At 50.3% G+C, this 23909-nt stretch overlaps 1 protein-coding gene across 1 annotated transcript in view; it reads right to left on the reverse strand.

Moving 5' to 3' along the window:
- Positions 1 to 23461, reverse strand: part of MPP1 (membrane palmitoylated protein 1) — a 39473-nt gene extending 16012 nt beyond the window's left edge. Inside the window, exons 1-5 of the mRNA XM_026653935.2 lie at positions 22878 to 23461; positions 8564 to 8707; positions 8046 to 8124; positions 6463 to 6548; positions 5726 to 5794 (exon numbers count right to left, since the gene is read on the reverse strand). Of these exons, the coding sequence (XP_026509720.1) occupies positions 5726 to 5794; positions 6463 to 6548; positions 8046 to 8124; positions 8564 to 8707; positions 22878 to 22979 (480 nt within the window). The 5' untranslated portion in view covers positions 22980 to 23461. The remainder of the gene's footprint in view (positions 1 to 5725; positions 5795 to 6462; positions 6549 to 8045; positions 8125 to 8563; positions 8708 to 22877) is intronic.
- Between the last annotated feature and the right edge of the window lie 448 nt (positions 23462 to 23909).

Here is a 23909-nt window from a genome sequence, read left to right on the forward strand (position 1 = left end):
TGGCTGTGAGAAGAAGCTGAGCATAGCTGGGATTTTGCCATTGAGGGGCAGCTTTGCAGGCACCAGACATTTGGTCACCATGCTGAAAGGTTGTGGTAGCTAAATCCACGACCCATGGAAGACCTGAAGTGTGTGATCAGCATACCCCATGATCACAGCTTGCATGTGGAGATGCTCATCGCTGAGTGGCAAAGCCGTGAGCAGGAGATCTCTACTGGCCAAGGGAGGCCCCTTGTTTGAGATCAAATTTACCTTCATTCCACACAAACATGGAGTTCACTCAACTGTTATTGCTGCAGTTATTTGCCCTGGGAATGCAAAGCCATGACACTTAGAAAGTTTGCGCACGATACCAAGCTGGGAGGGGTTGCAATTACTTTGGAGGATAGGATTAAAATTCAAAATGATTTGGACAAATTGGAGAAGTGTTTTGAAGGAAACAGAATGAAATTCAATAAGGACAAATGCAAAGTACTCCATTTAGAAAGGCACAATCAGCTGCACACATACAAAATGGGAAATGACTGCCTACAAAGAAGTACTGTGGAAAGGGATTGTGTCCATCTTTGGGCACCACATTTCAGGAAAGATGTGGACAAACTGGAGAAAGTCCATAGAAGAGCAACAAAAATTATTAAAGGTCTAGAAAACATGACCTCTGAGGGAAGATTGAAAAAAAAAAAAAGGATTTGTTTATTCTGGAGAAGAGAAGACTGAGGGGGGACATTATAACATTTTCAAGTACATAAAAGGTTGTTATAAGGAGGAGGGTGATAAATTGTTCTTATCCAGTGTGGACAGGAGAAGTAGTAATGGGCTTAAATTGCAGCAAGGAAGGTTCAGGTTGGACATTAGGAAAACTTCCTAACTGTCAGGATAGTTAAGCACTGGAACAAATTGCCTAGGGAGGTTGTGGAATCTTCATCACTGGAGCTTTTTAAGAACAGGTTAGACAAACACCTGTCAGGGATGATCTAGTTATTACGAAGTCCTGCTTTGAGTGCAGGGGACTGGACTAGACCTATGAGGTACTTTGCAGTCCTACACTTCTACGATTCTATGATGTGGAAGCAGAGAACAGTGCAATTCATGCTTGGAAAAGAAGCTACTCCCACATGCTGTCTGGAGTAAAATATTCTTTTTTGTCCCATCTTTAGACCATGCCAGATCAGAGCTCTAACAATCAGGGCCTTGGAGATCTTCCTTCCTGAGCAGGATAAACCAGACTTTCTTTGCAACATATTAAAATAGGGGTTGGCAAAGTACTGTCCACGACTGTCCTCACTTTTCCTATGGAGCTGTGGCCTGTGAGATAACAGGTCCCAGCATGTAGTAAACACAGTATCCCTTTGTTGCCAGAAGGCCAGAGTTCTGGGGATCAAGATGGAGTATTGCATGCTGGGACTTGAAGACTCTGTGAGCCACATCTTGCATTAAAGACCATAAAGGGTCCAACTGCCCCTGCAAGTGAGGCTCTCAGACTCCAGATTTGCTAGTGCAGCTCCCTCCATTGGTCAAAATTTGGATGGCCCAACCTGAGGAGAGACTGTAAAATACCAGTGACATTGGCCAATCTCTTGTTAACATAAGAGCTCGGCAGGTTGTGACACCCTGTACCCCATGTTCACTACTTTCATATGGCTATAATATATTTTGTACAAAGTATGCCTTGTGCGGTATCATTTGAAAACTCAATCTGCTGAATATTATTATCCTGTTGAAATATGTGTAAGATCACTGCATGTCAAATTATGAGATTTTGCTCTATGATTGTTACTGAAATATGTTGTAGTTCTGGGTAATGCCTACAAACTAGTTTCTGAGAGACAAAGACACACCGAAGTATCATCATAATCAAATGAACCCTCAGGGACTATCACCTAGATAAGCAGCCATCCTCTGGTAGGAAGGAAGGTGTAAGCGAGAACTTTACATATTAGCACTGGAAAACAATTGGCGGTCCCATGTAAACAGACTGTCGCCTGACTCCCAGCTGGGGGCAATCCTCAAATAAGGGGAAAAAGGTGTAAGAATGGAGACCAAACAACACACAAATTACCTCCCCTTGCCAACTTACATCTCTCTGCTCAGAACATCAATGAATACCTGAAGAACACTGAATTAAGGGGAGTGGTCCCAGGCTGAAAGGAAATCAAGTCTGTGAACTGAGAATTACTTGCAGCATCTGGCGCGATGAGAATGATATTTGCTTCTAATCTTATTTACCTTGGTAAAGATTAGGAATTAGCTTAGTTTTAACTTTTTATTTCTTTTGTAACCAATTCTAACTTTTATCCCTTATCACATATAATCACTTAAAATCTTTCTCTAGTTAATAAACTTATTTTATTGTTTTATCTAAGCCAGTGTGTTTGTTTGAAGTGTTTGGGAAACCTCTACTTGGAATAACAAAGGCTGGTGCATAAATATTACCCTTTGTTAGAATGTCAGACTATCTATGAGCTTATACTGTCCAGGGGTCTACCGAGCAGTATAAAATGCACATTTCTGGGGAGATATGCAGTATCACCCTGTATTTATTCATGGATGGTGGGAGAGCATTCACATATACATCTGGGAGTGATTTTATATGCCAGTGGCTGTGCGTGACCAGGCCAGGAGTGGCTGTTCTGACAGCAAAGCAGTGTAAAAGGCACCCCGGCTAGAGAGTTAAGGGGACACAGCATTTCAGCAGTCCAGATTGTACCCTGGTGAATGTCACATGGGGCTGAAGCTCCCAGCTCTCTTAACCCCCAGTTGTCCAAAGATGGGGGCGGGGTGTGCGTGTACGTATAGAGATATTTAATTCTGCTTTTGAAATAACCTAACTGCAAAGTGGGCTCAAATCAGAGCATTGGATCTAAACACCTCAAACATTATCTGGGGCCTCGTTCAAACAGGAATTGTTTTGGGGCAGTTCTCTGGCCTGCATTACGCAGGAGGTCAGAGTAGACAATCACATTCCAATCTTCTGCCCTTGGAATCTAGGAAGTGAAATCCAGATTTCAACTGCATGTTGGACCCGTCTCCCCCAGAGGTGTAACCCAAATCCCAGCGGTGGAGTCTGAAATCTAGGCCAAGTCTGAATTTCAGAGCTTGCCTCTAGCTCTGGTTATGAGGTTACAACAGGTGGGACCTGTTTGCTCTTATCCTCCCGTTCAGATCATTCATGGTGGTTTAGTTCAGAATGGAACCACCCTTGCAATCTCTGAACAGCAATCTGATTGGTGCAAACTAATTGCTCCGCTTGAGGTTGGCTGCTTACAAGATATGGGGGAGGAGCTTGGGCAGGGGCTGGGAAGGAATGGTTTAGCTCCGCCTCCAGACAATGCAATGGGATTTGCTTCACACTGTGTAACCCTATCAGTCATACAGTGAAGTGACAGCAACCGTGAAGGACAGAGAGACTGATCACAATGGGCAGGCAAAATTGAAGTCATTAGGCTTCCTAGCACTGAAATGTCACAAGGAAAGGCAGCAAGAGTGTCTGTGCATGGCCGTTTATTGGCATAGACTGCTCCAGAACCCCAGCCAAAATGATATAAGGGAGAAATGAGAGAGATAAGGTGGGGAAGGAAGGGAATATCTTTTATTTGAGTCACTTGTTGGTGAAAGAGACAAGCTTTCAACCTCACACAGAGGGAAGAAAATTTCAGTCTTCTGGGGAACAATGTCTCAGTGAGGAGAGTTTGTTTGTGCAAGATACTGCCTGGTGTCCCCTCTCAGCAGAGGTGCCTGCACATATCTGTTATTAAGTCAGTGGCACTGCAGCTGGTTTTGACAGCATCAACTAGGATAAGTCTCTAGCTACAGAAGGGAAAAGAGGACAGAGCTTAATAAATAAGCAGAGATCAGAGCTCATCCTGGCAGGAACAGAGACGAAGGGGAGAGATGGGGAGGAGGAGATATTTACCTTTCACCTCATTGCTTAGAGAAACAGACTCCAATGGGAGATATGTGACAAAGGAAGAATAAAGATGAAATACGGGAAAGGGGGGCAGAATGGCTCCAGGGCCACGTATGTTAATTAAAAAAAATAACCTCACCCAATCATCCTTTTTAAGAAGAATCTGCCTGAGCAGAATATTTGGCTCTGGGCAAATGGTGGCATAGAGTCAGGTCAGGGTGTTTCATCTTGCTAGTTTTACTGAACTAGCGTGACCAGATGTCCCGATTTTATAGGGACAGTCCTGATATTCAGGGCTTTTTCTTATATAGGCGCCTCTTACCCCCATCCTGATTTTTCACATATGCTATCTGGTCACCCTATACTGAACTAACTGGAGGTCAAAGAGAGAGAAAATGTTACGTTAACTCCTGCAACTCAAACGTATGGGATGTGAAAGAGGTCAAACCACTGGACACACACAGTCGCCACCTCGAAAAGCAGTTTTCATGTGATGAATTTAGTTTAGACTCATTGCATGGAAGAGATACGCTTTTGCCATCTGTAACTAGATAGATTCTGTTAGCCTGTATAGCTGGTATCACACACGTATGATTGGTGCCATCTATGACAAGTGTCATGCCCTAGAGATATTGGGAGGCAATGGGGAAATAAACTAGCTGCTCCTAGATTAAGCCACAAGAAAAGCTCAAGTAGCTATAAGAAGGGAGGAAACTGAATCCTCTTGGAATCAGTTGGGACCCATCAGTCCTTGCCAGCCCCCTCTCCCCTCATTCATCTCCAGAAGCCAAATGAGCGAGATGAATGCAGAGATGAATGGGCCAGCCCTGGCTGCTGAATCCCTGTGCTGAGAGCAGGAGCCTCGTAACAACATGCACTTCTGTTGCTATGGCAATGGCAGTGTGGTCACATAGCCAAGAGCTGGGGTGTTTTGCTCTGCTTTCCCGCCACCCCCGTTTGCTTCTGACTATCGCATCAGCAACACTGCGGCAGCAGAAATGCCTGACTGCAGAGTTACAGCATTTCACCAAGGAGGCTGGAGCACTACAACACAGGGCAGAGTTTGTCACTCTCTCCTCCAGCCAAGGAATCAGAGTGCAATCCTAGGAGTAGACAGGATGCTCCAGGCTCAGGAGCCCATGTCTGTAAAGGGTCTTTGCAGTCTAATCCCACCACCATTGAGGCCAATGGGAATCATTCCCATGGAACTGAGAATGAAGTCCAGCCCTTGGTACCTACCGAGCCCCCTTTCAAACCACTTAACACAGGAAGTAAATATTGCTGTCCCCTTTTTAGAGATGGGGAAACTGAGGCAAAGAGAGGGGCCATGCTGGGCAGTGTTACACAGAGTCTGTCTACACTGCAAGCAAAGGTGTAATTGTAGCACGGGTTGGCTTTAATCTGGCTGCCATGGGTAACAATGATAGTGTAGCCACGCTGGCACAGGCTTCAGCATGGGCTAGCAGCCCAAGTATGAACCAGGCTCCCTGACCATCTTGTCTTCAGGGTGCGGAGCTGCAGCCTGCATCGCCACGTCTACACTGCTATTGTTACCTGTGCTAGCTAGATTCAAGCTGGCACAGGTTTGCCCACCTGTGCTACCATCACATCTTCACTTTGCAGGGCAGACAGACCCTCCGACTGGGTAAATCCTGCTCTCCTTTCCCCCATGTAAATGCAGAACAGCTCTTACCCTGTCCGCAGTTTATCTCAGTGTAGCAGAGCAGTTCAGCCCAACCCCGTGACACCCCTGTGACTTCTCACCAGCTCAAAGACATCTGGTCCACAGGGCCACTGAGAGGACACAGCTGCACCTACCTGTAGTGCAGGGAGGCGGCTTTGCTGATTGGGGATGACTTTTATTGAGACCGTCCCCTTGGCTTCTCTCTAGTGGATAGAAGGAAGGGGAAGAGAGAAGAGTTGGAGAATGTAGCTTCTAGATCAATCCAGAAACCAGCTCAAGGCACCCAGTGTGTCATTAACCTCAGGGTGCACAGGCACTCTCCACTGACTCCAGGAAACCTACAGAGGGCTGGGAACCTGGAGCCATGGTGGCCTCTAACAGGTCTGACAGGCTGGAGTTTTAACCATGGACAAGGTGAGTGCTCAGGGTGCCCTGAGAGAAGCCCTTCTCTGAAGCTGGGCAGCCATCTACTGAATGGTGCAAGAGGATCATTGTGGCCCTAGCAGCTGGAAATCAGAGCTTGACTAAGCACCATCCCCCTAGCTCCCATGGCAGAGGGGGGTTCTGGTTTGACTGCATGGGGGCAATTTTAAATTAAAAAGACAACCGAGCAACCCAAGCCGCACCACGGGTGCTGTATGCACAGCCCCATCCAGTGCTCTGAACGGAGATGGCCTGCACTTGAAAAGTGGCTCGGCCTTTGAAGAGTCTCCAGTAGAAAGGGGAACAACAATAGTTCCTCCTAGTGCAGGAGGTGTTGCAACATCTGCTGTGATTTGCATATTAAGAATGAATACAATCAAATCAGGCAACATGTGTGTTATGTGGCCAAATGGGTCATTCCTCAGGAGCAGCCTCCCAAAATACCTACCAGCATCTTCTGCAGCTGGTCGACTGAGTGGTTGCTGACACTTTGCCCATTGATTTCTATGATCTCATCACCCACATGAAGGGAGCCTGCCAGTGACGGGAGAAATTAACCCATGAAATGCACAAGCAAGCAAAATACAACCCCCCAAAATTCTGGATCGCAACCCCCCAGCCTAAGAGACCTCAGACCAAATGGCTTTTGCATTCACAATGCATAGGCATAGTTGCTTTGCAGCATGCAACCGTCTCTTGCAATTTTATATCCAGATTGGCTCATTTAGCATGGTTCTACCAAAGAGTCATGGTGTGTGTCAGTTCACATGCATGCATATAAGCATGTGAAATACACACATGAGGGGAACACAGCTTCGCTCCCTCCATACACACTCCTTTTTATTATATTTTTTAAAAATTGATCAAAAACTAAAGCCATTCATACTAGCCTTTGATCTTGCATCATTCTGTAGTTTAGCTTGCAGTAAAAGCATTCTATTTTAATGGTATCCACAATGTTAACCAATATGTAATGTAAAGCTGAATGGTAACCTCATTGCAGAGCCAACATTCTCTACCTTAAGTGCTCTCGTTTTAGATATCCGTACAGACAACGAAGGCTGGATTCTGATCTCAGATACACAGGGATAAGCCAGCACTCCAATGACGTCACTGGAGTTGGTCTTGACTTATTCTGGTGCGAGATCAGGATCAGGCTGTTTTCTACGTGGACCTATAAAGGCCTCTAAATGGACCCAAAGCCGACAAAGGGCACTCCTTTAGTATGTACAGGACATCTATTTTGCATGTGCCATCTGCAGGTGCCAGAATAAAAAAAGGAAATGGTACAAGTTCATTTACTTTGGCAACTTCTTTTTGTTTGCAGGACATTGGCACAGAAATGTTGCCTTGTTTGTGCATTTTAGCAACAGAAAAAAACATCCTTCAAAATCAGTGGGATCTGATCCACACGGAGTGACAAAGAATCCATCAGCGAGATGAACACAAATGGTTTCTGGTTCTGTTTGCAGGCATGAGCTTAATGACTGCTCCTGCCCCATCTCCCCTCCCGCTTTTTCCCAGCAGAGAACGTCCTGAAACCTCCAGGACAGTGGTTCTCAAACTTTTGTACTGGTGACCCCTTTCACATAGCAAGCCTCTGAGTGTGACCCCCCCTTATAAATTAAAAACATTTTTTTATATATTTAACACCATTATAAATGCTGGAGGCAAAGCAGGGTTTTGGGTGAAGGCTGACAGCTCGCGACCCCCTACGTAATAACCTCACGACCCTGAGGGGTCCCAACCCCCAGTTTGAGAACCCCTGCTCCAGGGCATTAATGCAGCAGCCACATGTAAAGAGCAGAGGGAGGGGATACAAGAGATGGAGGAATCAAATGGAAAATTCACCAGCACCATGGAACTGTTTAATCCCTTTGCACTGAAACTACCCAGCTCCAAAGATGAAACTGACAGGCTCTACCCAGCACCAGGGTGGAAGGAAAGGGCTAAAGTCTCTGACTAAACAGAAGCCTTTTGTGTCTAGGTCTCAGTCAATGATGACTTCAGATTCTTGCCATTTGCTGTTACCTTGTCTATGTATCATGCCTCCATGGAGAATCCTGGCCACCATGCAGCTCTGCTTCTCATTCAACTTCAGCGTTATTCCCTGGAAAACAGGAAAATCTGTGACTGTCTTACATATCTAGGGTGAGACACTCACTTCTCAAGGTAAAGTCCGCGCCTGGCCGGTATCCAAGACGGTCTGTCTCACTTCTCAGAGTCCTCTCCTGGCACAATTCCAGCCGGGTTAATTTCCTCTTGGCAGAATAAATCAACAGCTGATGCAGCTTCCTCCCGGTCCCACTACGCCCTGTGCAGCTCCCCTCAGGCTCCAAGTGGGGTAGGCAGTGGCCAAAGCAGCACCCTTGTCCCAGTGGAACAGACAATGGTCTGGCTGAAGTCTGCAAAATTCAAGATCATCCCTACCCCACCCACGGACCTGGGAGCTGGACTGGATTGTCACTCCCACTGTGCATGCCAATGCACCAGTGGGTCTCACCCTGACCCCTGAGGCCTTAAGGGTTACCAAACTCTTGCCAGCTCACCATGGGTTCCTCGGTGACCTTCTCGAACTGGACCAGCCGGATCTTGCGCACCTCCCGGCTGTCCATGTGAGCTGGGCTGCCCAGCATGGCTGAGCCGTTGGTGTAGATGTCCTCAGTCACAGCGGTTGATGGATACACGACAGCCTATCAGGGCAAAGCACAGACCAGGGTTAGGGACAGCACTGGAGGTCCTGCAACACGCCTTTCTGTGGGAGATGAGCCCGTCTGGAACTCCCTAGTGTATCCATGACGATCCCCTATGTGCCATGGGGCTGTTGGTGGCTCTTCCTGTGTTCTGCTGAACCCATCAGCCTCAAGATGCACTTTCTAGTCACACTATTGATGCCTCTCTTGTGAACAGAGCTGGTCAGGGAGCCGCCACCAAGCTGAAGAGCTGGGATTGCTGACCATCACTGCCCTTGGGAAGACGAGGTCCAGGAGTGCTGGGAAAGCGGCACTCCCAGCTCTCAGGAGGAAGCTCAGCCTTGTGTCGCTCCACAGTGATCCCTGCTGGCCAGCTCAGGAGTAACATTAGTGGAGCTCATTCTAGCCCAGACAGCAGGTGGGGCCTGTGTCCAAGAGAGATGGGAGAGTAAAAAGAAAGAAAAAGAAACATAAAGGACTTCAGCCAGAGAGAAACGAGCTTGATCCAAATGTCCAGCGTGTAAATAGAACTGGAGGCTTGGCAACACTTGAGAAAGGTAGCCAAAGGGGTCCCAGGAGTCTTCTGCAAGGTGTTCCAAAGCTTAATAAGACGGTGTGGCAGAACATTACAAACCTAGAGTTAAATGTTACTTTTTCTCACATGAGAATCACTCCAGAGTAACTTCACTAAAATAAGTGGAGTTACTCTGGATCCACACAAATGTAACTAGGAGCAGAACTCGGACTCTGGTTTCCATTAGTTTGAACCAACTCTCACCTCCGGTCCAAGCAACACAGCTGTCTGCAGGCTAAGCTCCTCACAGTACCCATTCTCCCCAGCACCCCACAGGGTTTTAAGCACTAAACTTTGCTGGATAAAACTGATGGATCACTGGCACAAATCATAGCTGTCTCTCCACTCATAGATGCAGCAACTCCATCTAGGAATCACCATGACAAGAGCAGGCCTCCCAAAACTCACTCCACCAAGGATTTCCAAGGAAGCATGAACCCATGTACCCAGAGTTGTTCACACACATCGCAAGTCCTAGAGCTCACCTGTAACTCCTGCTGTCCCACCCCTGACAGCATACCCAGCCAGGACGGCTGTACAACCCTCTCAATATCACAAATTAACAGGACTAGATGGAGGATATTTCTCGAGCAGCACACAGCAGCACATAAATGGTTAAAGAACTGATACCTGGGTCAGTAGGAACCATGGGAACTGCCTGAACTAGCTCCCACAAGGCCAGCTTTTGCAAACGTACCCCCCCAGAGCAATCTAACATCTCCCCTGCCTGCCGGCTGGGTCCTGCTTCATGGAAGGATCAGACCTGCCTAACCTTGGGCTTTTGGGGTTGCTTGTCAGGCTCCCTGATGGCCTCTCGCAGCTCCAAGACCCTTGGTACCATTCTGGCCATGATCCACAGATGTCACAATTGCAGGTGCTGAAAGCTGTGAACAGCACATTGGATAGAGCAGAGGCGGAACAGAGATGGTCCTATCCAGGCAGCGCAGGAGAGAGGGTTTAAGCCCCACCGCCAGCCAGAAACACTTGATTTTCCCAATTTAACAAAAGTTACAAATGAGCTGACTGTCGGATGGCAGTGAGAACGTGTGTGTGTGTGGGGGGGTGTTATTCGCAGCAAGAAATTGGAAAGGTGGAGAGATTCTCAACAGCATTCTCACTCCCCATGGCCGACCTGGTCCCAATACAATGATGCTTTCCACTGGCCAATAAGCAGATGGGAAGAGGAACCATCCCAAAGCCAGGTTGCAGACCATGTGTGTGAAGCTCTGGAGACTTAATCATCCCTTGGCCGGAGGATCTTACACAAAGTATCAGTAGAAATCTATAAACCGCATACAGAGGGCCAGATTCCTCCTGGGACAAAGTGGGCCCAACTCCACCAAAGTTGATGCAATGACACCACTTAGGCTCTTGGCCAGCATGGCGAGGGATGCTGGGAAATAAGCTAGGCACACAGGATTTCACCCAGAGTGCATTTTGCAAGTGCTAGGGGCCAGTGGCACCTCATTTCAGCCCTGCAGCCTCTTCTCAGTTCCAGTCTTGGGCCCCACTCAGCCCCGTCAATGGTCCTCAGTCCTGACCTGCAGTTCCCCCTGCTACTCCAGTCCATACCTCTGCAATGAGCCCTGCTTGGGCAGCTCACTGCTGACCTGCAGCCCTGCTATCCCATGCTGGGCCCCAATGACACATCCATTGGCGGTGAGCTTGTCAGACATCTCTCCCCCCCAGCTGGCACTATACAACCATCCTCTTTAGCCAGCTCCCAGCACTCGCTAGGATAAAGCAAACACCCCCAGCTGTTCCAGATTAGATATTAGTCCACTGATTTTACTGCTTCAGGAACAATTAATGAGCTGCAGAGAGCAGCCCTGGCCAGGACCAAGCCCATTAACCTCTTCTGGTGCTGAGGTGGCAACATGCATTCGTGGTTAATATGTAGGCAACCCTGGCTCCTTGCAGCAGGGGCTACAGGAAGGGCATGTGTGTGAGGCCTCCCATGTCAGGATATGTCAGAAGACTGATGATCATGTTCCCCATCCTACAGGAGCTCAGATCAGGAGTCCTGGCCAGCTCACACCAGGAAATGATCGTGGCTCTTGTCAGTTTTACTCCTGTACTCGTGACTTTGCATGTTGTATCACGTCACATGGAATTAATGCAGCCTGCCCCTGTTGCATGCAGTCTCTAGCATCCTCCGAGGTCGTGCTCTCCCACCGGACCCTGGGAGGAGTTCAAGATGGTGGCCAGTTGCTCAGACCATGTGAAGCACTTTGCTTGTGTCCTAGGATCTCACAGAATCCCAACAAATTACACAGGAGTTTTAAAAGAGATGGCACAGTATAATCTTTTCAAGAAGCCAGCAGGCTGCCGACTAACCACTCTGCATTCCAGGAGGAGCAAGTATAACTGACCCTGCTTGGGCTATGATCAGGATTTGAACTTGAGACCTTCAGTGCTAAAAGCATGAGCCTCTGCCACTTGAATTACAGGAATAACTCCCCTAGATTATAGCAGTAGTAGACTCTCATCTTCTTATGTGGGCCAGCCACTAGGGGGAACAAAGTCACACACTGTGTTAGTGTGCGATACAGAACCTCTCTACCTCCCAACACATGATCTGGGACAAATCTGAGACAGAGATCACCATGTGCCTTACTCTTATACCAATTTGTCTTAGGACATTTCTGCTCTGAACTCAAAACGTCTCTTTGACCAGCTGATTCAGCCACCACCACTGCTCTGCTCCCCTCCACCCACCCTCAGTCCCAGCTGCAAAGCACATTCAGAAAGACTCTGGTGGGAAATTGTTTTTCTCTCGTTTCCTTGATTTTTGGTTATTTTGTTCTTTGTTTTTAAACTGACCTTGGATTCCCCTGCAACTTATCTGACACCTTGCCTTCACCCTCCCCTCCTTTCACCTTAGGGGTAAACACTAAGGACATGTCTACATGGGAAAAGGTTTGCAGGTTATACCAGCATCAAAGTGCCATTGCTGGTATCGCTTATGGTTAAGGGTATGATTTAGTCACGGGTATTTTTAATAAAAGTCATGGACAGGTCACGGGCAAGAAACAAAAAATCACAGGCTGGGGAACCTGCTGCTGCTCCCACCACCACCTAGGTGGGAGCCCCAGGGGGCCTGCTGCCGATCTGGGGTGGTGGGGAAAGACCCGGGGCCAGCCACTGCTCTGGCCGCACCAAGATTGCTGCTGGAAGACGCTGAGCTGTGTCTGCTCCCACCATCCCCGGGACTGCTGCTCAGGCGGTCCCTGGGGCCAGTCACATCAGCCGCTGCTTGGGCGGTTCCAGGGGCCAGCTGCCCAGGGCTGACAGAGCAGCAGTTGGCTGCAGATCCATTCCAGCAGCGGCCAGTGTGGTTGTCCCCAGGGCTGCCCAAGGAGCTGTCCCCAGCTGGTCAGCCACACGGGCCGCTGCAGAAGTCACGGAGGTCGCAGGAAGTCATGGATTCCGTGACTTCTGCAACCTCCATGACAAACAAGGAGCCTTACTTATGGTTGGTGAATGAAATAAGCAATACCAGCAGAAGCATTTTTTTAACCTATCTACACATTAGGGCTTCTGCCACTTAGAATCATAAATCACACTTGAACTGGCATTGCTATACCAGCAACAGCGTCTAGTGTAGACTGGGCCTGTTTTGGAACCAGCCTTATACACAGAGAGTGCAGAGTCAGTTGGGTGCAGCTTCCTGTCTTCAAGAGCATGTGTGTAGGGATGTAGCAACTTCTCTTCCCACACCACACACACACACACTTCACATTCATCTCCACTACAAAACCACAATGCAATTCAGCATGCGCTGGCAGATGATGCTGGACAAAAGGGGCTGGGGCTACAATAGCAAGGGGGGGGGGGCAAACTGCAGGCCTAAGCTGTGTGGGGAATCCAGAGCTCTAGTGGGAGATGGGGGCTGCAGGTCAGGTTTGAGGGGCATTGGTGGAGCTGTTTTGGGTGCTAGGACTGGAATGGTTGAGGGGGAGGAGGGAGGGAATGGCTGTGGGTCATGATTTTACCACGAGCCTGGCGATACTGGTTGCCTTATTCAAAGTCCCAGCTCCTGGAGTCCTGTGCTTAGGTGAGAATCTGAGGTTTCATTTAAAAAAGAATGAACGTTTCTAACCCCCACAGTCAAAGAGAAGAGCTTGAAAATCGAATCTGAATGCATCCTAAAGGCTCAGAAACTAAATGCAAGAAAATGAACCCAAACAGCATTGTTTTTAAAAACAAATCTCATGAATTTTACACCAATCCTGTGACTCAGAGAAGGAGCCTGACTTATGATTTCTGAACATTTGGAGTTGGCCATGCTGCATTGGAAGAGCTGGGTAAGGTGTCTAGGGCTGGCATGGCGGCATGGGGTGGGACACGATTCAGGACTGAGGTGCACTGGGGGACATACTGAGGGGTGATGCTGCAGATCAGGTCTAGGGTGCATCAGCAGAGCCATGCGGGGACCCCCAGACTGGAACCGAGGGGGATACAAAGCTGCCCTGACAGAACTGGGGGCAGAATCCATCACTGGAATAGCAGGCAGTGCTGCAAATCAGGACTATGGTGCATTGGCAGAGCTGTGCAGATACCAGGCCTGGACTCCCAGAGAGAGCAGTGGTCAGGATTGCAGGGTATCGGCAGAGCCGGGGAGGACACCAGATTTATTGAAAGAAGCTATCTTTGAAAGCCCAAAAAAATCTTCTCCTAAAAATTAAAAAGAGCCGAACAGGTTGCTCCTGCCAAATTTGTTAAATACATTCAGACTACAGATCCTGCAGCCAAGCCTCAGCCTCAGGTTGTGCATGTGGCTGTTACAAGCCCCAGGAAAGCCTGGCTTTTGGTGGAAGGGAGAACAGCTAGAATATCAGGTAGGGGGCCAGGTCTGCAATCCAGGCTGAGGAGACAGAGGGACAACCAGATGCTCATGGGCGGCGGGTGAACCTTCCCTTCGGGGAGGCTAGCCCCCGGCCTTGCCCCTTCTGCCTGAGGCACTGCCCGCTGGAGCCCTGAGGGCCCCCCCACAGCCGGAGGAGCCCCCACCAGCCTCAGGGGAGAGGGTGAGGGGCCTCAGGGTGGAGCATGGAGGAGGCCACGGCCTGGGTTAGGGGAGACTTAGCCTCCCCTGGCCTATGATACCCGCTGCCCATGCAGATGCTTCTGGATTCAGCGAGCAGACAGATGGCGGGAGATGAGGAAAGACACATGGTGAAATTGCCCTGGGCCACTGGAGAGAGGAGGGGGAACAGAACTGTTCTGAGTCAGACAGCAGACATGCTGCTCCCTGTTTGCCTTCTCCAGAAGAGTTGGCAGGGACCTTTGGGAAGCTGGAGAAAGTCTCACTGTGGCCCCGGCCAGAGTTCAAAGTCCCTCCAGGGGAGCAGAGTCAGCATGGCTTCCCCTCTTATCTCTCCTTGGCTTCCTCAGCATATATGACACAGCACGATTCCAGTACATCAGCAGCCCTCAAACGCCAGGCTCAGCAAAGCAGCACATTCCAGTCAGCTGAGCTCAGGCATTGTCACAAAGGTTGGGGCAGCCTAGGAACCTCCGCCTCTCCCCAGCCCTAACCTTTGCTTTCAGCTGAGGAATGGACAAAACACCCTGTCCAGGAGGTGACTGATAGCAGTGAACCAGCCACCCTGGCAGCATACTCAATATGGTCACTGGCTGGAAATGACTGACTGTCATTTATACAGGGCCTTTTACCCGGACAGTCCATCAGACTGCATGGGGCGAAAGCAAACAATATGCATTTGAATACAGCTCAATGAAAATGTCTATGCCTAGGAACAAAGCATGCAGGCCACACTTACAGGCTGAGGGACTCTATCCTGGGAAGCAGTAACTCTAAAAAAGATTTGGGGGTTGTAGTAGATAATCAGCTGAACAGGAGCTCCCAATGTGACGCGGTGGCCAAAAGAGCTAATGCCAGCCTGGGATGCATCAACAGGGGAATCTCAAGTAGGAGCAGGGAGGTTATTTTACTTCTGTATTTGGCCCTGGTGCAACCATTGCTGGAATCCTGTGTCCAGTTCTGGTGCCCACAATTCAAGAAGGATGTTGATCAATTGGAGAGGGGTCAGAGAATAGCTACGAGAACGATTAAAGGATGAGAAATCAAGCTGTACAGTGACTGATGGAGCTCAATCTATTTAGCTTAAAGAGAAGGTGAAGGGGTGACTCGATCACAGACTATGAGTAAGGCTGCGAATCTTTCACAGAGGTCACGGAAGTCACAGATCCCGGGACTTTCCCTGACCTCCATGACTTCCAGTGGCTGACCCCAGGGCCGCCCCAGCAGCTGGGAGGGCCCTGGGGCCAGCCGCACCAGCCGCTGCTGCAGCGGCACCAGGCAATTGGTCCTGGGCACTGCCCTGGAGCAGTAGTCCGGGAGCAGCAGCAGCGCCACAGACTGCCCCTGCCCAGAGGAGCAGCAGCGGTGGCGGAGCCCTGGGCCACCCCCCAGAAGCAGCAGCAGGGCTCCGGGCTGTCCCCCACACCCAGGCAGCAGCAGCCGCTGGAGCACTGCCACCCCGCCCTACCCCAAGCAGGTAAGATTTAGTTATGGGTATTTTTAGTAAAAGTCACAGAAAGGTCACGGGCTGTGACTTTTTGGTTATTGCCCATGACCTGTGCATGACTTTTACTAAAAATACCCATGACTAAATCGTAACCTTATCTATGGGTACCTATATGGGGGACAAATATTTAATCATGGGCTCTTCAGTCTAGCGGAGGAAGGTCTAACCCGATCGAATGGCTGGAAGCTGAAGCTAGACAAATTCAGGCTGGAAATAAGGGGTACATTTTTAACAATGAGGGTAATTAAACATGGGAACAATTTACCGAGGGTTGTGGTGGATTCTCCAGCACTGCCAATTGTTCAGTCAAGACTGGATCTTCTTCCAAAAGATCTGCACTAGAAATTATTTTGAGGAAGTTCTCTAGCCCATACTATACAGAAGGTCAGACTAGGTGATCATAATGGTCCCATCTCACCTTGGAATCTATGAAACTTTATGAACACTCAAATACAGTGGATCACTTCACCTCCCACTGAAATGCAGCCACCTCTGGGGTGGAGCTCAGCAGCTGTTTCACAGAGCACTGCAACACAGCACAACAGTTTAGGTCGGGAAGTGAACAGTAACATCAGTGGACTCTACAGAGGGAGCATTAGGACAGAAGAAAGTGCACAGCTGGTATTATGGCCAGGACAAGGGAGCACTCCACTCTGATTACAGCTCCCACCTGGCCCACTAGTGACAATAGAGACTGAGACCAGAGAGGCAGGAGTGACCACAAGTCTTGTACAGCTGGTGCACAGATGCATTGTGGGAGAATTGGGTCCTGTCTCAGAAGAACTAAGCTGCTGCTGCTTGAACATTCCCCTCTGTTCCTGCTCCATTGACGGCACTAGCATATAGGTGAGGGTTGAAAAAGAGGATTGCAGCTGAAATCTAAAATGAGACAGAGAGGTGATGAGGCAGAGACACACAGGGAGGCTCTGCTTGACAAAGGACTGCAAAGGAGAAGGCACAGTGGGAATGTGCAAGAGATCCCTGGGGAAGTTAGTGCTAGATGAACAGAGGGAGCAGAGACAGGAGTGGGCAACGAGGGGCAGAGGCAGCTGATGATAGGCCGGCTGCAGGAGCTCAGGAGGTTGGTACACCTGCTCCAAACCTCTCATCCTCTTCCTAGACCCTAACCGCCGCCTGTTGAAACCATAGTCAATCAAGAAAAAGTTACAAGAGAGGCCAAGGCACCAGGGTAGAGAGGGAAGAGGAAACAGGCATGCTAACTGCTCTACTGCTGGCACATGGGGCTAATACAGCCCCAGATACATCCTCTTTGCCAACATCAACACTCAAAGGGGCTGCCTCAGCCAGGACCACCATGTTGGGGTTAAACAGGAGCACTAACCTTTCTAAACTACTAGGCCAGCTTGTTTCTACTTTAAGCATTGGCATTAAATAAACTGATGCCCAAGCATCAGCAGAGGGAAAAGCAATAATAAAGAGACCTGTAATGCAAAGCAGTCACTGTCACTGTTTTGCCAACTCTCACAAAGCTTTCATGAGTCTTGCAATATTTGGTGTGTTTCTTAAAGCCCCAGCTCCTGGAGTCCTGTGATAATGTGAGAATGTCAGCTAAGTACATTTCTAGCCCTGGTGGTCCCTGAGAAGGGTTTGGAAAAGTGACCTCATAAAGGCTTAAAAACCAGAAGCAAATGCAAAGACCCCCAAAGGTGTTATTTTTATAAAATCTCATTATTTTGAAGCCAATCTCCTGATTTTTCAAGGCCTGACTCCTTGGAGTCAGGAGTATTTTGGGGGTTAACAATACAGTAACCTCAGAGTTAGGAACACCAGAGTTACGAACTGACCGGTCAGCCATACACCTCGTTTGGAACTGGGAATACGCAATCAGGCAGCAGCAGAGACAAAACAAAACAAAAGCAAATATAGTACAGTGCTGTGTTAAATGTACACTACTAAATAAATAAAGGGAAAGTTTTAAAAAAGATTGACAAGGTAAGGAAACTGTTTCTGTGCTTGTTTCATTTAAATTAAGATGGTTAAGAGGAGCATTTTTCTCCTGCTGAGTAAAGTTTCAAAGCTGTGTTAAGTCACTGTTCAGTTGTAAACTTTGGAAAGAACCAGAATATTTAGTTCAGAGTTACGAACAGCCTCCATTCCGAGTTGGTGCTGCCGATGAAACAGAAGCACTAAGGAATCGTGTGTAATGGCCTTACCAGGCCTGACTGGGTTAGGGGAATGTGACCATAGGGACAGTGCCATGGCCTGCTCAGTGTAAACCTCCTGCCTAGCACACACATGCAGCATTGTTGTTCTGAAGCTTTGGCCTTGTGTAGCCTGTGACCTCTCGACCCTTTGAGAGTCAGGGCAATGAGGGTCTGGCAAAGCCGGCTGCTTACGCAAGGCTCTCAAATCCCTCTGAGGGAGAGGAAACATCTGCAGGAGGGCTCAGAGTTCAGGAGCACTGCGAGGAGCCAACTGAAGTTAAAATACAGACTGAACGCCAGCTCAGCAGAATCCAGGCAGAGAGAACATGGGTTACTGCTGTACCTCACTGGAAATGGGATCCAGGTCAGGTCAGAGCCCAGCGTCTGGGACAATGCAGCTCCTGAGGTCAATGGAATAGCTGTGTAATGGGTGGCAAAGGAGGAGGCACCAGGAGCTGCTACTCTGTACAAAGTGGCCTTGATGGTGCTTTGCAGATGGGCCATGCTGCATTGGGCACGCTGGTGGAAAAGTGCCCTGCTAGGACCACATGTTCCAAGGAATGGGGGGAGCAGTGCATCCACTCAGCCACCAAATGTACCAACGCCGCCCCCAGCACCCCATTGAGAGCAACACAGAGCAACCAGATCACCGCTGGGATCTGGACCCAAGCTCTGGAGTGTCTGAAATCCAGACCTGAATTTTGCAGTGGGCCCCCATTTCTAAAATGGGCTGAACCCAGATCCCAGGCTGGAGAGGGGAGACTCCTTGGAAAGGCCAAAGAACTCTCATCCCTCCAGGTCACATGGGTCCTGGGGGAGGGGAGGTGCAAGCAGCCCCAGCTTAGCAAAGGAGGCCAAGCTCCTCCAGCCAAATGCTGCTACCCTTGCTGCAGCAGGCAGGGAACACAGTCGCAGGTGATCAAACATTAACTTCACAGCAATTAGATCATTTGAACAGACATCATCCTTGTCCAAAGATCAACGGGAGCATGGTACTGAAAGGGGATAAGGGCCATCTACCTCCACTACCTGCTTCACTCTTGGTTACTTCTTCAGGTCAACTTTGAAAGACCAGGTCTCCCAAGGGAAGCCCTGACTAACAAGGGGAGATATAAAGTCACCCAGCAGAAACCCAAGGGTGATGCTGGCTCTCTGCCCACTCCAGGCTGGCACAGGGACCCAAGGAAACAGCTATGCAGTGACAAATGAGCTCAAAGACACACAGAGGCCTAGGTCTCTCTCTAGGATTCCCCTCCAGGCAGGGATCACTGCACAGCCAGCTGCAGACAGGAGGCAGGCTCCACTGCACAAGTCTACTCCCTTCACAGCACCCTCACCGCTGCCTCATTGCACAGGCCATGGCAACACACAGACACCGTAGCTGTCAGCCAGCAGCCCTATCAGGCACTGGGAATTAAACTGCCATGCGGGGGATGGGTGGTGGTGGGACTTAGGGAAACGTACACATGTGTGATAGGGCTGGAGTGAGGAGGGAATGCAGAATAGGATTTTGCATTAATTTGTATCATCCCCTGTTCCCAGAGAGCAATCTTGACTCCAGGGTGGTCAGGCTTGCTATACAGAAGATTTCATAAACACTGTCAAAACAAAGGGAGAGAGGAACAGTCCATTCACTCCATTTGACCAGAGTTTAGAGCAGTGGTCCCCAACCTTGTGTGTCTGGCGAGCCACGGAGGACCGTGGCGGTGGACGAGCATCCACTGAAATGCCGCCGACAAGCGGCAACATCAATAGGCGCATTTTCGGCGGCATTTTGGCAGCAACGCCTCTGGATGACGCTGCTTGTCAGCGGCATTTCGGTAGATGCTCGTCCGCTGGCCAGTACCCCTGGTTTAGAGTGTGGGGCAGTTACAGAGGTCCAGACCCTCAGGTGCCTAAATACCTTTGAAGATCTGGGCTAGACAGCTTCATAAATGGGGGGAGGACTGCAGCTTTGCACTGTCAGAGATGGCTCCAAGACTGTACGGCTGGAGACTTTTCCATCGCCTGAAGTCCCTAAGGGTCTGTCTACACTTGGAGCTGGAGGTGCAATTCCCAGTTTGGGGCGACATACCTGAGGCTACCCTCGATTTTCAGCACACTGGCTCCATCACAGCTTGTGAGAGTATCTCTCCGCAAACTGGGAGTTACAGCCCCAGCTCGAAGTGTAGATGCACCTTCAGGGACAGAGTGGGACAGGGACAGAGTTCATGCTTGCAGGATTGCTGCCAGCAGAGACTCGCATTGCTTTTAATGTGAAAGGAGGCCAGTGCCACTATTAAAGTTTTAAGCAGCCACAAGTCTACGGCTTACCATCTTTGCCAGCTACACAAAGTCCGGTGTCCTGCCCCGCTTCTCAGATCGCCACTGCAAGACCGCAGGCACTGTAGGCGAGGGCCGAAAATTCTAAATGAGAGCCTGTAACTAGCCATACACTCAGCATTTTCTCCATTTCTTTGAAGTGCTAGGTCTTGGTGACAAGACAATCTGATTCGTGGGCTCAGAAATACATAGCCCCCTCCAGGCGCTGTTACGAAGGCCTGTCCCAAATGTCCTGATACACATCAGGAGACCTTTAAGAAAAAACAGAAGAGCCCTGTGCCATCCCAGCTCACCATCAGCCCTGCTGTTTATGACTTTCACCCTCCAGCCCCATACAGCTTCTTTGGATTTCACAAGACCAATTGCATGTCCCTTGTGATGCTCTCTAGCTGTGGTTCCTAAAGGGTTAAAGACACTCTGATGCAGAACAAGGCATAAAAACGAAAGACTGGGGAGCAGACTCATAGTGGGTATAAACTGTGACGGCTCCACTGAAGTCTCTGAGGCCACAACAATTTACACCTGCTGTGGAGCCGGCTGTGGGATTCCAGGCTGGTGAGATGGCGGGCAGGAAATGTGAAAAGTTTCTTTGGTTTGACTGAAGTACCAAATCCCACCTTACATACAAGATCATTCAGTTTTCCTCACGGTGCCAGATTTCAGTCACCAAAAAGAGAGGGAATCCAGAGTTCTGGATGAAAGCTCACATTTAACTCACTCATGATGGGTGGTTGTGTTTCTTTCTATTGCTTTATTGCACAACAGGGTGGGTTAAGGATAAAGTTTCAGTCTGGTCTCCAATTTCCTCCCTGCTTCTGTGGGTTTAAAAAGAGAAGCAGTCATTGCTCAACTGTGCAGCTTTGCAGCCTGAAAGCTACACACCCTAACAGTGCTGAGATTCTTGAGCACTTCTGAGGATAATGGGCCAGATCCTCAGGCAATGTAAATTATCAAAGCTCCATTGACTGCACTGGAGATACCCCAATTTACACCAGCTGATAATGTAGCCCTGAAACAGAGGGGCACACTACAGCTGTTTTCTTAACCAATGCCACTGCCATTCAGCCAGTGCTGTTGTGTATGAAGCCTGCCACACAATGATCGTTGTCTCAGGAGCAGGAATTAGGAGGCATGTGCAAGATTGGCCTGCCCCAGTTTCCCAGGGCTAAAATCCATTGCCATATCTCCTCCAGCCAGATATGTGGACCTGCTTGCTGGAGACTGCTCAGTAGCTAAATCAGCTCATGTGACAGGCAGTTCCAGTTCAGACCAGCTACAACTTTGCAGCAAAAACAATAAAGAGTCTCATTTTAGCTTGGAGCTGCAGCTTTCCTCATCCCATTCAGCTACTCGTTCCCTACCCAGGAGCAAAATGGCAAATCCTCTTCCAAACTAGCTTCACATGCCTGCCCCCTCTCTCCCCCCCATTACTATCCACCCAGAGAGGAGAGCCACCCATGAAATGCTGCAGCGTGATGGAAACAGAGCAGGACAGTTCATTACAGATTTAAGTACAGCTGTCAGCCCCTCAGCTGTCCCCCAGCCCCACTCAGAGATCTAAGGACAGTGAATACCACCTCCTTGCCTCACACCTTGCTTTTGCATCTGCAGCTCTCCCTACCCTCAGATTAGGGTTTCCTCACTGTACCCTGGACAGGGGGCTCCAAAACCAATCAATGCTGCCCCCACGTCAGCCAGGGAGGTAGTGTCGGAGTTACACAGAGCGAGCACTCCCCCCTGCTCCCGGATCTTCAGCCACAGCACCCCCCAGCTCTAACCCTGATCCCACTCACAACAGTTTTACACTGCTCTAATGCTGCTGTCTTCAAGGGAGTCACTTCGGATTCAAACCAGAGCAAGCAAGAGCAGGATGAGGGCCACAATCTCTGCCAGCACCGTGGACAGAGTAGGGGTGGGGAGGCAAGTGAACTGGATTCCTAAACACTGATATCCTCAGTGTTGTGAAGAGCAGCTTCACTGACGCCAGCCTCAACCCTTCAGTGACCTCACAGAAAAGGCTATACACACCCAAGGGCCAGAGACTGGAGTGAATAAGAACAGAGAGACTTTGCAATGAGCACCTTCCATCTGTGGATCTCACACCAGGAGAGGGATCATTATCCCCATTTTGCAGATATAGAAACTGAGAAATGGAGTGGTGCAGAGCCTTGCCAAAATTCACACTGGGAGACCCAGACCTCTTAGCTCCCAGTGCCCCTGCTTTGCCAGCTGTAGGGAGGGAAGTGAAATGTGATTGGCGCTGTACCACAAATGTACATCAAACTGCTTGGTCACTCAATTCTACCCCAGGGAAGTTAGTAGCTAATAGTGTGTTCCGGGTCAGGGGAGCGCCAAACATAAAGTGTCCTAGGGCTATCACCCCGCACTGTATGAGACCTGACTGCTAGAGGCCCCCTGGGCACTCTGCCCGGCTGCTGGCTCCCCCATCACACTGTGCCCGGCTTCTGGCTCCCAGGCTGCCACAGCCCCCCGGGACGTGCTACCCTATTGCGGCTGCCTGCCGCTGTCCCTGCCCCCCCGGGAAGCGCCCTCACCTCGGGCTTAGGCCGGCTCTGCAGCAGGTGCTCCAGGTACAGGTCAGAGAGCGCCGTCCGCATGCTGCTCACGCTGTCGCCCCGGCTCGACTTGAGAGTCATGCCGAGCTCTCTGCTGTCACCCGAGCCGGCTCCTTTACGCAGCGGCCGCTCCCACGCCGACTCCAGCCACCTGATCCGGTTCCCCTGGCTCCAGCAGAGCGGGCCGGCTTCCCGCTGCAGCAGCGGCTCCCGGGCCGGCTCCAGTCCCTGCGCAGGCTCCCGGGTGCAGCCGCCGCGCTCCCCAGCCGCCTAGTGCCGGGACATTAATTCAACCGAGCCGATCGGTGCCTGTAAAGCTGCTGCTGGGGGCAGGATCCGGGGCTGGACGGGTGGCTGAGCTCCCTGCCAGCGGGCTCGGGATGTTGCAGCCTGCCGGGCAGCGTGCGGAGCCGGCGGGGAAAGGAAGCTCCGGGCTGCCGGGAGGGGGCGGGAGCCGGGGGGCTGGCACGGTCACTCCTCCTCGCTGCCCTACAGGAGGAGTATCCAGGCGGGGGAGGCCGCGGCCCCTGCTCCCGCTGCGGGCGGAGAGACCAACCCCAGGAACTCGGAGAGAAGCGGCTGGCAGGGGGCGCCCGCGCAATGGCTGCCACCCCACCGCCCAGCTGTGCTCCCCCTCCCCGCGCTAGAGGGGAAGGGAAACAAACTGGCAAGAAGAGGCTAATGGGGACGCACAGCTTCCCCCCACTCCTAAACAGCCATGCACCTCCTCCAATCCCCACCCCTCCAGCCCCGTCCCCCTCACCCCCAAACTGCCCCTTATCCCCATCCTTCCAGCCCTGTCTCCTTCACCCCCAAACAGCCATGCACCCCCTCCAATCCCCATTCCTCCAGCCCTGTTCCCTCCTGCTCCCAAACAGCCAGGCAACCCCTCCAATCCCCATCCTTCCAGCCCCATCTTCACCCCCAGACCGCCACACACCCCCTTCCAATCCCCATCCCTCCAGCCCTGTCTCCCTCACCCCCAAACAGCCATGCACCCCCTCCAATCCC

This window comes from Terrapene carolina, unplaced genomic scaffold (assembly GCF_002925995.2).
Source record: "Terrapene carolina triunguis isolate 2854851 unplaced genomic scaffold, T_m_triunguis-2.0 Scaffold172, whole genome shotgun sequence".
Taxonomy (NCBI): Eukaryota; Metazoa; Chordata; order Testudines; family Emydidae; genus Terrapene; species Terrapene triunguis.